Source organism: Heterodontus francisci, chromosome 39 (genome assembly GCF_036365525.1).
Source record: "Heterodontus francisci isolate sHetFra1 chromosome 39, sHetFra1.hap1, whole genome shotgun sequence".
In the NCBI taxonomy this organism is placed as follows: domain Eukaryota; kingdom Metazoa; phylum Chordata; class Chondrichthyes; order Heterodontiformes; family Heterodontidae; genus Heterodontus; species Heterodontus francisci.
In genome coordinates this window covers 17034584-17049386 of record NC_090409.1, presented here as the reverse complement: position 1 = coordinate 17049386, position 14803 = coordinate 17034584, and the positions used below count along the sequence as shown (strand labels likewise).

General features: G+C 43.5%; 1 protein-coding gene across 1 annotated transcript; it reads left to right on the top strand.

The window, feature by feature from the left end:
* Window positions 1–551: 551 nt before the first annotated feature.
* LOC137352823 (EEF1A lysine methyltransferase 3-like) lies at window positions 552–10409 on the top strand. The gene is made up of 3 exons (XM_068018678.1): window positions 552–707; window positions 3391–3502; window positions 10015–10409. The coding sequence occupies exons 1-3, from the start codon at window positions 552–554 to the stop codon at window positions 10407–10409; spliced, it is 663 nt and encodes a 220-aa protein (XP_067874779.1).
* Window positions 10410–14803: the final 4394 nt, after the last annotated feature.

The window sequence follows — 14803 nt, the reverse complement described above, 5'->3', positions numbered from 1 at the left end:
CATATCAGAAGTTTTTAAATGTGCCTTTGAAACGCCATAGCATACAAGGCCATGGGCCATGTGCTGGAAAATGGGATTACCATAGATAGGTGCTTGATGGCCAGCACGGACACGATGGCCCGAAGAGCCTGTTTCTGTGCTGTGTAACTCTATGACTGTAGAATTGCAAACATTCCTAATCTGGATTGAAAGGGTTCATCTTACACAAACAACTGTTGCAGTGCGAGGCAAACACCACTCCAGAATCAACATAAAGAACATTCAGGATATCTGCAAACTAACGCTATTTGTTCACTTTAGGCCTCCGCAAAAACTTTGAATATTGCTTTAACATGTCATTCGTAAAACGGTAGAGAAGGTGAAGTAACTAAAAGAAATTCATATTATTTTTTCCCTGATTAGAGTGTGTATTGTTTCATGAACTATAGTTCACATGGACTAAATGTACATAAATCTGAAGCTGAGATTGGCCGGATCCGTGTTTCTGGGGTGAATCTACCGGAGAGGGTGAACCAGGATCAGAGTAGTTCACAGTCAAGTGCAAGCAGATAATGGATGACCAGCAGGAAAACAAGCAGCCCACCAGCTCTGAATCCGAGGAAGCCAGCAACAAACTAACGAGTTGCTTTCAGTTTTGTGGCCATGAATTAAAGATCACTCGGGACTTTAACCTAAAGTTTGGGATACCAGCAATTATTTGGGAACCTGTAAGTACAGTGTGTGGAAAGCAAATGTAGAACCTGTGCCGCCTGCAAAAATCCCAAAGGCAATCCCCCTCCCCCAAAATCTCTCCCACCGGCCATGCTGAAGAAACATAGAAACATAGAAAAGAGGAGCAGGAGTAGGCCATTCGGCCCTTCGAGTCTGCTCCACTATAAAGAAACTTTAATTGAATGCACAATTGTGAAAAATAATTCGCGGACAAAGTGAGACCAAGGTCAATCTGTTTTGCCTTCTATTATCCTAGTAGTCACCTGATATTATGACAGTCGAGTTTTTGCCTAATCGTCATAATCAGTCTCTGTCAAATAGACTACAACAGACACAGACACGAGGCAAAAAAAACACCCACTGGTGCACAGCCTTGGGAATCATAGCTCATATGCTACATCCCTTCCTAACACCACTGTGGGTGTACCTGCACCCCATGGACTGCTGCAGTTCAAGAAATCAGCTCACAATCACCTTCTTAAGGGCAATTAGGGATGAGCAATAAATGCTGGCTTAGCGATCGGTGCCCACTTCCCTTGAGCGAATACAAACATAAGTCAGCTGCCCCGCTTGAGTATCCCACTGTAGCCACATGTCACCTCTCAAATTTCCCAAATACTGTCTGCTAAAACCTTATTTCCTGAAAGGACTCTGGCGACTTTTCAAGTGAACTAATCAATAATTACCACTTCTACCATCTCCCACGGGAGTTTGTTCCATAGACGCCCTATTTGCTCACTGAAACATCGTTAACGCAAATTGGTTTTAAATTCAGCTCACTTCAAGTATAGGGAGAAGACACAAAGGAAAAGACCAGCTGGCTCATTAAAGCTGTTCTGTTCAGTTTGTTGCAAATGAGCAGCACAACTCACAGTAGCCATGCAAACTCACCCAATTCAGGAATGACGTAACTCAAAAAAGACATGCTGGAAAGACTTAGCAAGGTCTGGTAGCATCTGTGGAGAGAGAAGCAGAGTTAACGTTTCAGATCAGTGATCCTTCATCAGATGAAAGGTCTTCTGACGAAGGGTCAGTGACCTGAAACGTTCACTCTGCTTCTCTCTCCACAGTTGCTGCCAGTTCTGCTGAGTATTTCCAGCATTTCTTGTTTTTATTTCAAATTTCGAGCATCTGCTTTGATTTCAGGAATGATGTATTCTGGGTAAGTCCTGTCCAATTCCCGAATGCGATCAGAAATAGATCCCAGTGATAACTGTGACAACGAGACCTATCACTCAATCTTCACCAACGATATAATTACATTTAAGAAAGTGTTCCAGTTCCCCTTTTGAACGTTTGCAGCGAATCCACATCGACTGCATTGAGCGACGGTAGGCTGTGGGCACCTAGGCTACACCATTCTTCTTGCGACTGAGTCAAGTTCACATCTTCCAGGGCACGATGTACTCGGTTAATAACCTCGAGAGCTACACTCGTTTTTCTCCTATGCCCATCGATTCTCTTCTTCTCCCTTTTTTTCAGTTTCCTGTGCATTTTATTTATTCTGGTTGCCGATTCTGACCTTTATTGTGTGACATTTCTGTATTACTTTTTTTTTATATTGTTTCATGGAATTTCGGTGTCGCTGGCAAAGCTCGCATTTGTTGCCCATCCCTTATCAAATAAATGGCTTGCTAGGCCATTTCAGAGGGCAGGTGATGTGGGTCTGAAGTCACACGTTGGCCAAACGAGGTAAGGACAGCAGATTCCCATCCCTAAAGGACATGAGTGAATCAGATGGGTATTATTTTAGATTTAGATTGTAGATTTAGAGATACAGCACTGAAACAGGCCCTTCGGCCCACCGAAGGGGGTGAATGGTCTGTGCCGACCTGTGCATAGGCACTCTAACTGATTGCACAATTGACCATAGTAATTGGCGAATAAAGACTGAGGTCAATCTGTTTTGCCTTCAATTATCCTAGTGGTCACATGATACTGTGACAGTGGAACTTTTGCCTGGATCTCTGGATGATTAGTTCAATGGCATTACCACTGTGCCACCGTCTCCCCGTGAACCAGACAGCTCTAACTTTGGAACTTATTCCTTTTCCCGTCATAGAAGTGTCATTAGTCTTCAGCTGAACTATCTCCCGCATGAAGGCCTCCCATTGCCCATTTCCTACTTAATTGGACAATCGTACTTCCCATTCCAACTGAGTCAGGTTGCTATTTTGCTTGCTGAAATTAGCTATCTTCCAGTTGTGCAACTTCATTTTTTTTATTGTTCCTTGTACCTTTCCCTAACCAGTCTAAATCTAATTTATTCCATCTGTGGCTCGATGTACTGTGCTGATATCACCGATACAGCATGTATTGTGTTTGCAAACATGACGGTGCCGTGAATTCTGCTTATCCGCTCTGTGAAACGAAATGTAAGTTGAGGTATCCCTCTTGGAATTAAGTACTGGGTCTCCTGCACCTTGTGTTAGGGTAATATCCTCCCTTTACTGGCTTGCTCCTTCTTTACCCCAATGTACAGTGTATCTTTGTCAGCTGTATTGTGGTTATATCCTCCCTGATACGATGTTCTAAATTTTTTATTCTGCCTGGAACCAGATATTTATATAAACGATGGTACTATGTTGTACGTTTGCACCCTTCCTCCTTTGTTTCAGAAATGTTGTGAGATGTTGTCAGTGGGACTAATTCTAACGTTAATTCAACATGTTGTTTCAGGGCCGCGTTCTCTGCCATTACTTTGAGAAAGAGCAGATAAGTTTTTCTGGAAAGAAGGTGATTGAATTGGGCTCCGGCACTGGGATGGTAGGAATTCTTGCGATCCTCCTGGGTGAGTGAAAGTCTGCAAGTGATAGTCCTTTGTAAGTGTCATGGAGAGCAGTGGACTACAGCGTTGTAGCATCGCGATATAGTGAAAAGGACAAAGCAGTGACTGATCACTGGCGTGATTAAACTCCCAGTTATGCAGATGGCACTTCAATCGGTTCTCTATCGGGTTCCTTACCATTGACAGTTGTCCACCTCGAGTTTCAATGTACTAGCATAAACATTCGCTGTTTCAAAGCACAGTACCCTTCCGTCAGCTCATAGCAGTCGAAGCATATTGATACTCAGATAGTGCAGTTGCCAGTTTGGAGAATTTCTACTTTCTCTATCAGCGTACAGCATCTCAATTGAGCTGTCACTGATGTGAGCACCTCCATTAAATATAACAATGAACCATTTGAACATATTTCTGTTATGAGCTGAGAATTGCATACTATTCAGAAATTGCCCTGGGAACATGCAGTGTGATATTTGCACATCAACCTGAACAACTCGACTCTGGTTGAACATTTAATTGGAAATCTGTAGCGTTTGATATGTATTGCAGCCCATGTTTGCTCCAGCCTCATGAACAAATTGTTCATCACAGTAGATACCATGAAGCAATATGCATGCCAGTTGAATAGAAACTAAGGGTTGGTATAACAAAAATGCAGCCATTTGTTGTCAGTCGTACCATTTGGTACACTAGCGCCTGAAAATAAATGTGTTTGCCTCGCTATTTTGGCACAGGGATCACAATTTACAACATTTGGATTTCAGCAGAACATAAATTCCCTGCTGCCTACTCATTGAAATGATTGCAGCTTAGAGCTGAGCGCCTGCTGTGCTGCTTTCTGCTTCTGCACTCCATGAGAGCCAAACGTCTTTGTGTTGATTGCATCGGGTGAAGCCAGCCTTCTGTTCTTAAAGGCAGTCTGTCCCTCTTAAAGGAACTCTGCACAGAATCACCAGAATCTGCTGTTGAATGTTTTTTCCGCAAATGTAAACAATGAAAAGGGAACTCAGGGGGTGAGAAAGGTTTCCAGGGTCACGAATGCGGCACTGGACTCTTTCTTAATTGAATTAGGCGGGGAGGGTAATTTGCTGTGCCTGGATTCGAGGATGCGGCAGCAGTGCCACAAGAATTTTCATGACCCTATGCTGGCAGTCAAGTGAATGCACCTTCACATGACATCTCCGATCTATCACTCCACAGCCTCTTACACTGCTTATAATACAACATCCAAACATGCACTCAGCAGTAGCCCCTGGCTATCAGGACGTATGCCTTACATTCAAATACTTCATCTCACTCTCACACACCTTTTAATGCTGCCAGCCTCATACTCATAACTCACTGCCTACACGTACTTCCAGCTATTCAGCTATGGTAGGCACATCACAGAAACTGTGCTGCCCATAATGACATTCTTTCCTCTTTCTAGTAGGAGTTGGAGGCGCACAATAAAATGGAGCAGAACCAAACAGGTGGGGGTTAAGGATGTCTTCATCTCCTAAACCCTACCGAAGAGATAGGTTTCAGCAACGTGGGACAGCAGCTACAGAACTAGTAGCATCCAACATTGCTCAGAACATTGAGAATGACAGTTTGTTCCTGTGTTATACCTCTACTCAACCCAAGTTCACCCTCATCTTGCTACCTGTCATAATAAGCAAGCTGAAGATGGTGTCACCATAGGCGTACTGCTTTCCACCTCATCTATTCTCTCACACCAAGCGTTTGATTCTGACTGTCTTTTCTCAGGAAAAAAAAAAGAACTGTCCAGGAACAGTCGCCCCAGGAGGAAAGGAGGGAGCAACGGCATAGGACAGAAGAAAACGCCAGTCCACATGGCTGATGTTCTCAGCCACAAGCTAAAATGTTGCCATTGCACGGACCATGGAGGCAGTATAGTGTGGGGATCAACTTATGGGGGATCAGCACAACCTCGTAGGTGCAACTAGGCAAGGGAGAAAAAAAAGTTCCTTTGCCAGCACGCCAGAGCAAAACATCTGCCATAAGAGATTCAGATGAGGACCTCCATGAGCGGCATACTGGAGAAGATTGATCAGCATGCATAGCTAGATGCTGGATGCATTGACAGACCTGCTGCTGTCTAAGAGCATGGAAGAGTTCGGCTTCACCTTGACAGAAAGCATCATGCAGACTTTGTACTCTCTGTAACCCTGCTCAATTTCTCTGGCGACCTGCAGATTCAGAAACACTGCAGTAGCCCCCATAGCTATTGCATCCTTCGTGTGGAAATGTCATCGAATCTTCTGCCATCTCTGTGAGGATGAATCAACATACCCTGCCAAATCCATGAATTCACCACAACACGGCCCCTCACGAGCACTTGAAAGCAAAACTTCTTCAAACTCATCATATTAAAAGCAAAATACTGCAGATGCTGGAAATCTGAAATAAAAACAAAACGTGCTGCACATACTCAGCTGGTCTGGCAGCATCTGTGGAGAGAGAAGCAGATTTAACGTTTCAGATTAAACGTTCTGACGAAAGGTCACAGACCTGAAATGTTAACTCTGCTGCCTTCTTCAATACCACCTTACCTGTGAATTGGCTGCTGGCTGCTGAAATGGCATGGGTCCAGGATCCAGCTTTCAGCTCAATGCTGGATGTTGGTGGAGTGAGGCACTAAGTTGTTTGATGTACTTGCGTAGTCCAATTAGGTAGCTCATCGCCATAACATCTAGTGAATCTGGGTGACGTCAACTGTGACGTCAGGGTAGCACCGGATCAGTTGCTTCCGGCGCAGGCAAGGGGATAGCCATGCAAGTCCCCTTCTCAAGAGGTCGTACCTCACTAAACAATCACCAGAGACATCTGGCAGACTGTGGCACACCAGCAAAACAACATTTGGCTTCCGTAAAGCAGCCTCCAGAGGCACTACAGAAGCCACTTTTTCACTCCAGGCCCCTTTACTGCAAGGAATCTGATATATCCGGTTAAATTATGCAAAAATTGCGTTTGTATGGCTCTTCTCGTGACTACCAAACGTCCCAAAACACTTTCCAGCAAAGAGAGTACTCTTGAAGTGCAATGTTACAACTTAGGCAATACAGCAGCCAGTTGTCGCACAGCAAGCTCCCACAAGCAACAATGCGATAATGACCAGGAATTCTATTATTCTTTTTTGTGTTGTTGACTGAGGGATAAATCTTTGCTCGGACAATTGGGATAAATGCCCTGGCATTTTTTGCAGTAGTGTATTGGGAACTTGTACGTCCACCTAAGATCACACACGTGCTTCGGTTTAACACTGCAGCCAAGCGGTGGCACCTCTAACAGTCCAGCATCCCTCAGCCTTGATTTCCTTGCTCAAGATTCGGAGTGGGTCCTGAAACCAGAAACGTGCGAATCAAAGCTACTAAGCCACGAGAGTCAGTATGCAGTCACTGTTGCATCCTTGTCTCACACTTTCAATCTTGGTTTGCTTGAGGGATACAGGCGTTGCTGGCGAAGACAGCATTAATGACTCAATGGTAGTGCCTTGAGGACGTGATCTGGAGCAGCCTTCTGCAACTGCTGCAGTCTGTGTGGTGAAGGCGCTCCCACAGTGTTGTTGGGTATCGAGTTCCAGGATTTGGAACTAGGGATGATGAAGCAACGATGATATATTCTCAAGTCCCAATGGTCTGTGATTGGAGGGGAATTGGAGATTCTAATGTTTCCATGTACCTACTCTCCTTTACTTTCTGTATGGTAGTAGTCGTGAGATTGGAAGGTGCTGTCAAGGAGCCTTGGCATGATTCTGCCCTGTATCCTGTGCTTGGTGCATACTGCAGCCACGTTTTAATGTAGTGAAAGTAGTGATATATTTCGAAGTCAGCCGGTTAAGCAGACTGTTTTGTCCTAGATTCTACTGAGCTTCTTGCGTGTTACCAGGGGTTGTGCCCATCTAGGCCAGTAGTGGATATCCATAACGCTCCTGCCCGTGTCTTGTAGGTGGCGGAAAGGCTTTGGGTACGTAGCCTCTTATGTCCTCTTCTACCCTTAGTATTTACCTGGCTGCTCCAGTTAAGTTTCAATAAGTGGTGAAACCCTCAGGATGATGAGGATGGGGGACTTTAGGATGGAAATGCCATCAAATGACATGGGGAGGTCTCTCATTTTTGGATGGTCATTGCCTGGCACTTTTGTGGCCTGTTGTTCAGGATTTGCTGATTGCAAGCACAGGCTGCATCATTATCTGAGGAACTGCAAATGAATCTAAGCAATGTACACTCACCACCGATCATCCAAACTTCTGTTCTTATGATGGAGGTGAGGTCATTGATGTAGCAGCTGAAGGTGGTTAGGCGGAGGACATTATCCCAAAACACTCCTGCATCGATATCCTGGGGCTGAGATGATTGACCCCAATCAGTACAGCCATCTTCCTTTGTGTTAAGCATGACTTGAGCCACTCTTGAGTTTTCTCCATGATTCCCACTAGTTCCATCTTACCAGGATATTGTGGTGCCACACGAGGTTGAATGCTGTCAAGATCCATCGCTCACAGCTACCCAATGGAATTCATTTCTTTTGTCTATGTTTAGGAAAGGGCTGTAATGAGCTATTTGTTTTTCCAGGTGAAACCCATATTGAGTATCGATACCAATGTTATTGTGAAGTGTTGCTGTCGATGAAATCTTGTATCACTTTGCTGATTATTTAGGTTAAGCTGAAAGGGCGGTAATTTACCAGAATGGAATTTTTCTGCTTTTTAATGGACGAGGTATACCTCTTTTAAGATTTGAGCTGATAGATCAGTTATTTACCTACTCCTGGTAATGCAATAAGATATAATGTGCCCTTAGTGTAAAGACTGGATTTGATCTCCAAAGGAACTGTGCAGTAGTGACTTCACCAGTACCATCATGGCCAGATGCATCTGCTGCAGGCAGATTGCTGAGGACTAGGTCAATTGGGTTTTTTCTTCGATCACCTCGGTTGCCACACCTCCAGCTGCAAACACATTCTGTCAGTTATAACTGTCAGGACTCGGCCAGCTCAGTCAGCAGTGGTGCTTAGAAGAAACTGTTCAAAATATCGCCGGCTAATTAGGGAAACAGCAGCGAATATTCAGGCAGATGGTATCAGCTTACTGTCCCGATGGTCGGTATCATCGGACACATGCGGCATTAGAAAACTGAACGTGAAATCACTGACCCAACAGCAGAAGTACCTAGAGTCTACCTTCCTCAAAAACAAAGGACAGCACTTAACTGAATAGGCACAGGGCATGGATGATCTGACAACCTGTTCAATAAGTGAAAGATGAGGGATAGCTTGAAATGTGACTGTGGTCAATGAGTCCCTGACCATGGAACACATTACATCAAGCTGCCCACCAAGGTCTGTTGGGGGAGAGACTTCATTTCTCCAATCAGCATTTCAGGAGGCCATCGAATGGATAGTCAAACTGCACATGACATCATAATGTTTTCCTGTCACAGTATAGTGGTGCTACTGACCCACACTCGATGATGGGACCTGATTTCCCCCACCTAGATGCACTTTCTGTCCTTGTTACATTCTGTGCTGCTTTCAAGTGATGTTCAACATGCAGGAATAAGTATTCATCAACCGAGGGTGAGCTTTAAATGGAAATCAGCTGGACTTTTGCTTTGCCATGTTTTATCTATTGGACAGAGACTTCCTGGCGTTTGGAATCAATATTTAATACTCACAGAGCCTCTCCGTCATGGCTCTATGTCACTGTACTTACATTTCCGGTAGTTCTGACCTGTCAGCTGGTCATTGCACATCCCGTGATGGTTTATGGAGTGATCATCTCCTGCTGGTAATACAGAAGTATGGTATATAGCCCATCATTTCCGCACAAAAAATACTCCACTGTTATAAGAGAGCAGCAAGCTGTACATAAGAAGTGGCAAAGCAGTATAGAGGATGCGAGAGTAGTAGGTGTGGGAGACAAGCTGTGGCTTATAAGCTGCAACACGTCTTCAAACTATGAACTTATGGTCGAGGGAGGTCGTGTAGAGGGGACAAATACCGAAGTGCATTGTCAGAATGTGACATGCATGATAGCATATTTAAACACGAAGTTCAGTGAGACACAACATATCAGAGAAATGTTCAAGAGTACCTGTCAGACGAAGGTAAGTCAGAATTTGATGAGAAGAGACAATGCTCAGGTTAGATGTAAAAGGAGGTTGTTAATCATATGGCAAGCCCTTTTTTTTATTAATAGCACTCAGTCCAATGCTAAATTGATAGAGTTGGATGTTGATATGAGTGAGTTGTATGGTCGCCTGAGACAGGTAGGTGCTAGTCTGGAAGATTTAAACTTTAGTATTTTATAGTAATAATCATCCAAAGTCGTAGATGATCTATTGTATTGTCGAACCACTGATTCACTGGTATTTCAGTAGCGTGACACTGCAAAAATTATACTTAACCTGATTTATTGTGTTAATTAGCATTATTCCACAATCTCTATTTCCCACATTTATGATTTGCACATTGCTATCATACGAATTAATACATCCAGATATGTTGTTTGGCAGGTGGAGATGTAACATTGACAGACTTACCATATGTTCTGGGGCAAATTGAATACAACGTCACCAGCAACATCCCCTCGGACATTATACACCGTTCAAAAGTCTCTGCACTCTTGTGGGGTACAGATCTTGATCGTTTTCCTACAGACTTCGATGTCATCCTGGGCTCAGATATTGTCTACAAATCACGTGAATTCCAGTTACTGATAATGACCCTGCAACACCTGAGCAACGAAAATACGGTCATTTATTTCTCTACGAAAATGCGTGTGAGCATGGGAGCCGTCGATTTTCATGACAAGCTTATTCCACAGCATTTCAACTCGGAAATTGTCCACAGAATCGCACTCAAAGATATCAATGTGTTCAAAATTACCAAAAGATGCACTGATGTCTAATACATGGATGTTGCAGAGTCGAGGGTAGAGGTAGCTAAAGGTCTTCTCAGAGGAGAAACAAACATAACAGTCCAGAGTCAGATAATTGGTTTGGGAGGAAAATGCAGAGAGCGGCAGAGGGAGATTCTTTATCAGCCCCAGGACTAGCCTCACCCCCAGCACTAGCCTCGTAACTGACTCAACGATCCTAACCCTATTCGTGCTACTGCAATATAACTAGAGTAACAATGAGAAAGGCTGAGTTAGGGTTACAGAAGAAACTCTGTCATGTAGTCAGCGTTAGCCAATATCTGACAAAATTAAAACAGTGCAGGACACAGCTTAGAACCTTTGATTTTACCCTACCAGAGCTTCGCTCTCCTATCGCATTCACTTGTCTGAGGGTGTGTGTCACCAGAAGCTGGTTTGAATTGAACAGCTTAAAGACTTTGCTCAATATATTAGAAGCCCAATGCTTCGGGGCGCCCTACCTTACAGCATTATGTACACAAAACTGCACTGGTTCAAGCAATAGGTTCACTATCACTTTCCCAAGGACAATTAGGAAGGTGCAATTAATCTTAGACTTGCCAGTGAACATACGAACATACGTACATATGAACAAACAAATTAGGAGCAGGGATAGGCCACTCGGCCCCTCGTGCCTGCTCCGCCATTCAGTAAGGTCATGACTGATCTGGTTGTAACCTCGACTCCACATTCCTGCCTACCCCCGATAACTTGTCACCCTCTTGCTTTTCATGAATCTATCTACCTTTGCCTTAAAACTATTTGAAGACTCTGCTTCCACTGCTTTCAGGGGAAGCGTGTTCCTAAGACTCAGGGCCCATTGAGAGAAAAGCTTTTTCATCATCTCTATCTTAAATGGGCGACCCTCTATTTTTAGATAGTGACCCTCTAGTTCTAGATCCTCCCACATCCGCCCTGTCAAGAACCCTTAGGATGTCTGCATCTCTAGAATGAATGCAAATAAATTAAAATAAACTGGTGAATTTCTCTGTCTCGAGGTCTTCGCTTTATTGCATTTTGCTGTGAACTTCAATATATATAAAAAAAACAATTTTACAGGAGGAATGATTGGTGGGATCTTGAATCAATCTGAGCATGGTCCAAGCTAGACACATGTAGCTGGCATAGAACCTCTTTCCCCTACTCTGGCCCCTTCCACAATTTGAAACTTGGTCCTAGATGGTGAAAGTTCAGTTTGTGATGCACTGCCATACCTGTTTGACCCATGGCTGTAGTTGAATGCAGCTCATGTATTCACGACTCAACAACAACTTGAATTGTTAGAGCACCTTTGGCGTAGTAAGCTGTCCCTATGCAATTCACACGAGAATAGTCAGCTCCGACTTCAAGACTGTGAAGGACGCATGCAGGGAGGTGGTCTGAAGTTGGTCAAAGAGCTAGATTTTGGTAAACTTTTTAATGGAGGATTTGGGAGACCTTTTACTACTTCAGTAACTAGCACTGTATGGTTCAATTTCTGAACAAAGTACAATTAATTTATAAATGGTTAGCCACTAGCGATGCAGCATTCATCACTTCATCTTAATATTAAAATGTTTCTGATCACTTGTCAGGAGAATATCCCAAATGGAGAATAGAACAATTATTTGTTTCTTTCGGTTGTTCATGGGATGTGGACTTCGCTGGCAGGGCCAGAATTAATCCTTCATTCCTCATGTCACTTGAGAAGGTATTAGTGATACCCCTTCTTGAACTGCTGCAGTTTGTGCGATGTGTGTACACCCATAGTGCTGTTAGGTAGGGAGTTCCAGGATTTTGACCCAGCGAGAATCTGCTTAGTCTGCATATTATGTTCGTGCTGACAGAATGGTGACTCATTATGCCCTATCATGGGGCTTAGCTCAACGGACAATAAAACAATAAAATGCTAGAGATACATGGAAGAGTTGCATAAATCGTGGAGAGGAAATTATTAAATTTAACATCAGTAAAGAATAGTACTGGAGAAAATAGTGAGACTGATATTGAGAAATCTCGAGGACCTGATTATCTCTACCCCAGGATGTTATAGAGAGTAAATGAGGAAATTACAGTAGCTTTAGTCGTGATCTTAGAAAATGCTGCTGGTTCAGAAATGTTGCCCCGGACTGGAAAAGTGTCAATTCCACTATGTTATTTGAATAGGATGGGGAGAGAAGACAGCATATCATAGATAATAGTCCAATGTGTGTTGAGGGAAGTTACTGGAATTGGTCATTAGGGACAGAACGACTAAGCATGTCGGAAAATGTGAACATATTGGAGGAAGTAATCAGGGATTTGTAATTGGTTGGTCACATCTAACTAACATAAAGTACTTTTTGAGCAGCTCACTATCATGTTATAAATGGGAGTGTCCAGGGATGATATATGAATGGACATCCAGAGATATTTGATAGGTTTACACACAGGATACTCTTAGCAAATGAAATCACACCGAATTCTCGGCAGCTTGTTGCCATGAGTAAGGAATTGGTTCTCCTCTAGTAGATAGAGAATAGGAGTAATGTGTATATATTCTATTTGGCAGGATGTGACTACTGAATAATCTCCAGGGATGTCCACTGACGCTTAAACTTTTCCTTATATTTATCAAAGGCAAGTGAAGGAATAGAGAGATGCACATCCAGGTTTGCTAACCACACTGATTTAGAGGGCACAGTCAGTATCGTAGATAAGAGCAGAAAATTACAAAAGACTATAGTAGATTAGCTGGAAAGAAAAGCTGTTGCAGATGTTGGGGTGGCACAGTGGTGCAGTGGTTAACACCAAAGCTCAAGCAACCCGGGTTCAGTTCTGGGTCCTGCCTGTGCAGAGTTTGCAAGTGCTCCCTGTGACCACATGGGTTTCTGCCAGGTGCTCCAGTTTCCTCCCACAGCCAAAAGCTTGCAGTTTGATAGGCAAATTGGCAATTGTAAAATTGTCCCTAGTGTAGGTGGTGGGGTTGTGGTAGGGATTATGGGATTAATGTAGGATTGGTATAAACGGGTGGTTGTTGATCAGCACGGACTCAGTAGGCCGAAGGGCCTGTTTCAGTGCTGTATCGATTTACAATGATGTGGAATAGTGTGATTTCACTCTCATTGGACCCAGAAAAAAACAGAGTTAAGTATTTTGCAAATAATAAGAATTGTGGAGGAGCCAAGAGGTTTTGGGTCCCATGTAGACAACTCAATAAAAAGTAATGGGAAGGTACATTTAAAAAAATGGAATGTAATATTCTTATCTCTAAGGGTTTCAGTACAAAAGGTGACTAAGTTGTCCGATATTTGCATACGTGTCTAACTAAACTGCCCCTGGAGTACTGCAATCCGTTCTGAACACAACCCATACCTACGTATATATTGGTCTTGTTCCATTTTTTCCCCCTGAATGATGCCTGGTCTACAAGCGTTTAATTTTCAGGGAAGCTTGCATGAAATAGTTTTGTTTTCCCTTGGGTATAGAAGGTTAGATGTGGGGTGGTGGATCTAAGTGAAGATTTGAAGATGATTAAATGAGTTGATAGAGTAGATTGAGTAAAGCTATTTCCTTTGATGGTGGAAATACGAAAGAAACGTGTGCTTAACCTTAACAATGGAGGTAGGCCAGTCATTCAGGAGAGATGTCCGAAGCATTTCTTCACACAAAACGCAGTGGAATTACGCAACTCTTTCCCCCAAACAGCCATTGAGGGTGGGAGGGTGAGTTGTGAGGAGGATGCAGAGAGGCTTCAGGGTAATTTGGACAAGTTGAGTGAGTGGACAAATGCATGGCAGATGCAGTATAATGTGGATCAATGTGAGGTTATCCACTTTGGTAGCAAAAACAGGTGGACACATTATTATCTGAACGGCTATAAACTGAGAGAGGGGAATATGCAGCGAGACCTGGGTGTTCTCGTACACCAGTCGCTGAAGGTAAGCATGCAGGTGCGACAGGTGGTTAAAAAAAAAAAGGCAAATGGTATGTTGGCCTTCATAGCGAGAGGATTCGAATACAGGAGCAGGGATGTCTTGCTACAATTATACAGGGCCTTGATGAGGCCACATCTGGAATATTGTGTGCAGTTTTGGTCTCCTTATCTGAGGAAGGATGTTCTTGCTATAGAGGGCGTGCAGCAAAGATTGACCAAACTGATCGCTGGGATGGCGGGACTGACGTATGAGGAGAGATTGAGTCGGTTAGGATTATATTCGCTGGAGTTCAGAAGAGTGAAGGGGGATCTGATAGAAACCTATAAAATTCTAACAGGACTTGACAGGGTAGATGCAGGAAGGATGTTCCCGATGGTGGGGGAGTCCAGAACCAGGGGTTATAATCTAAGGATACGGAGTAAACATTTCAGGACAGAGATGAGGAGGAATGTCTTCACCCACAGAGTGCTAAGTCCGTGGAATTCGATA